Source organism: Trichechus manatus, unplaced genomic scaffold (assembly GCF_000243295.1).
Source record: "Trichechus manatus latirostris isolate Lorelei unplaced genomic scaffold, TriManLat1.0 scaffold00224, whole genome shotgun sequence".
NCBI lineage: Eukaryota > Metazoa > Chordata > Mammalia > Sirenia > Trichechidae > Trichechus > Trichechus manatus.
This window is the reverse complement of record NW_004444160.1, coordinates 2,899,943-2,901,262: the sequence shown is the minus strand read 5'-3', so window position 1 is coordinate 2,901,262 and position 1,320 is coordinate 2,899,943. Positions and strand designations below refer to the sequence as shown.

Sequence of the window (1,320 nt, the reverse complement as noted above, 5' to 3'; positions counted from 1 at the left end):
AGTCCAAGCTGCACTGCAGGCATTGGCGGAAAACAAGGCTCCAGGAATTGACGGAATATCAATTGAGATGTTTCAACAAACAGATGCAGCGCTGGAAGTGCTCACTCCTCTATGCCAAGAAATTTGGAAGACAGCTACCTGGCCAACCAACTGGAAGAGATCCATATTTATGCCTATTTCCAAGAAAGGTGATCCAACTGAATGTGGAAATTATCGAACAATATCATTGATATCACACGCAGGGGGGTTCGAACGAGTGACCCAGATCTAGAACCTGAGCGAAGCGGAAGACGCCCCGGCCAGGTGCCCGGTGGCGCAGACCCCCGGCCGGAGATGTGGTAAGAGCGGCGCGCGCTAGAAGCCCGGTCCCCGGCACCAGCAACCCATCACCCAGTCCATGGCGAGCCCGGGCCTGGGGCTGTTCCTCGCGCTCGGCCTGCCACTGCTGCCGGTCTACTGGGGCCAGGTCTGGGGACAAACACAGGTCTCCCCAGTAAATGACAACAGTACGAGTACACCCACTGGCCCTGGCTCCAGTGGGGCGCTGCCCCAGGAGGCCATCACCGCTATCATCGTTGTCTCCTCCATCCTGGGTGCCCTGCTCCTGGCCGTGGGGTTGGTGCTGCTGGTGCGGAAGCTGCGAGAGAAGCGGCAGACGGAGGGCACCTACCGGCCCAGCAATGAGGAGCAGGTGGATGCCCGCATGCCACCGCCCCCCAACCTCAAGCTGCCGCCGGAGGAGCGGCTTATCTGAACCCTGGGGCCCACCACCGCCGCCGCCACTGCCCAGAACTGCCTGGTGTTCGCAGGCACACAGCAACCACGAGATCAGCCTCTGATGGCTCAGGAGGTCTCAGGGGGCTGGGGGGCACCGCAGCATGCCGCCTCTGCTTGACTTCACCTGGAGCTGGGGTGCGGGGGCTGGGGACCCACCGCCCTGCTTGCCGCACCATCTTCTCTGCCATCTGTCCCGCTGCCACGTTGGCCCTCCAACCCCTTCTCCTTTCCTTTCAGTTGTCCCACGCAGCTGAGGCCCGGCCCCCCCAGGACTCGAAGGAGACGGTGCGGGGCTGCCTGCCCATCTAGGTCCCCTCCCTCCACCCTTCCCTACCGTCTTCCATCTTCTTGGCTGTGTGGCCTTGGGGGAGGCAGAACCCTCTCTGGGTAAACGGACCTACCCAGTGCTTAAGAATAGAAGGGATGAAGGTGCTTCAAAGACTCTGCCCTGAGTGCCAGGGAGGGTGGGGCTGCTCACTTTTTATTTTCTTTTTTATAAAACTGGTAGTGAGAGATAATAAAAAACCAAAAAAAAAAAAAAAA

General features: G+C 59.4%; 1 protein-coding gene across 1 annotated transcript; it reads left to right on the top strand.

Moving 5' to 3' along the window:
- The first annotated feature begins 397 nt into the window (after positions 1–397).
- LOC101358109 (protein crumbs homolog 3-like) lies at positions 398–1,086 on the top strand. The gene is made up of 2 exons (XM_004388950.1): positions 398–691; positions 1,015–1,086. Exons 1-2 carry the CDS (start codon positions 398–400, stop codon positions 1,084–1,086), a joined length of 366 nt encoding a protein of 121 aa, XP_004389007.1.
- Positions 1,087–1,320: the final 234 nt, after the last annotated feature.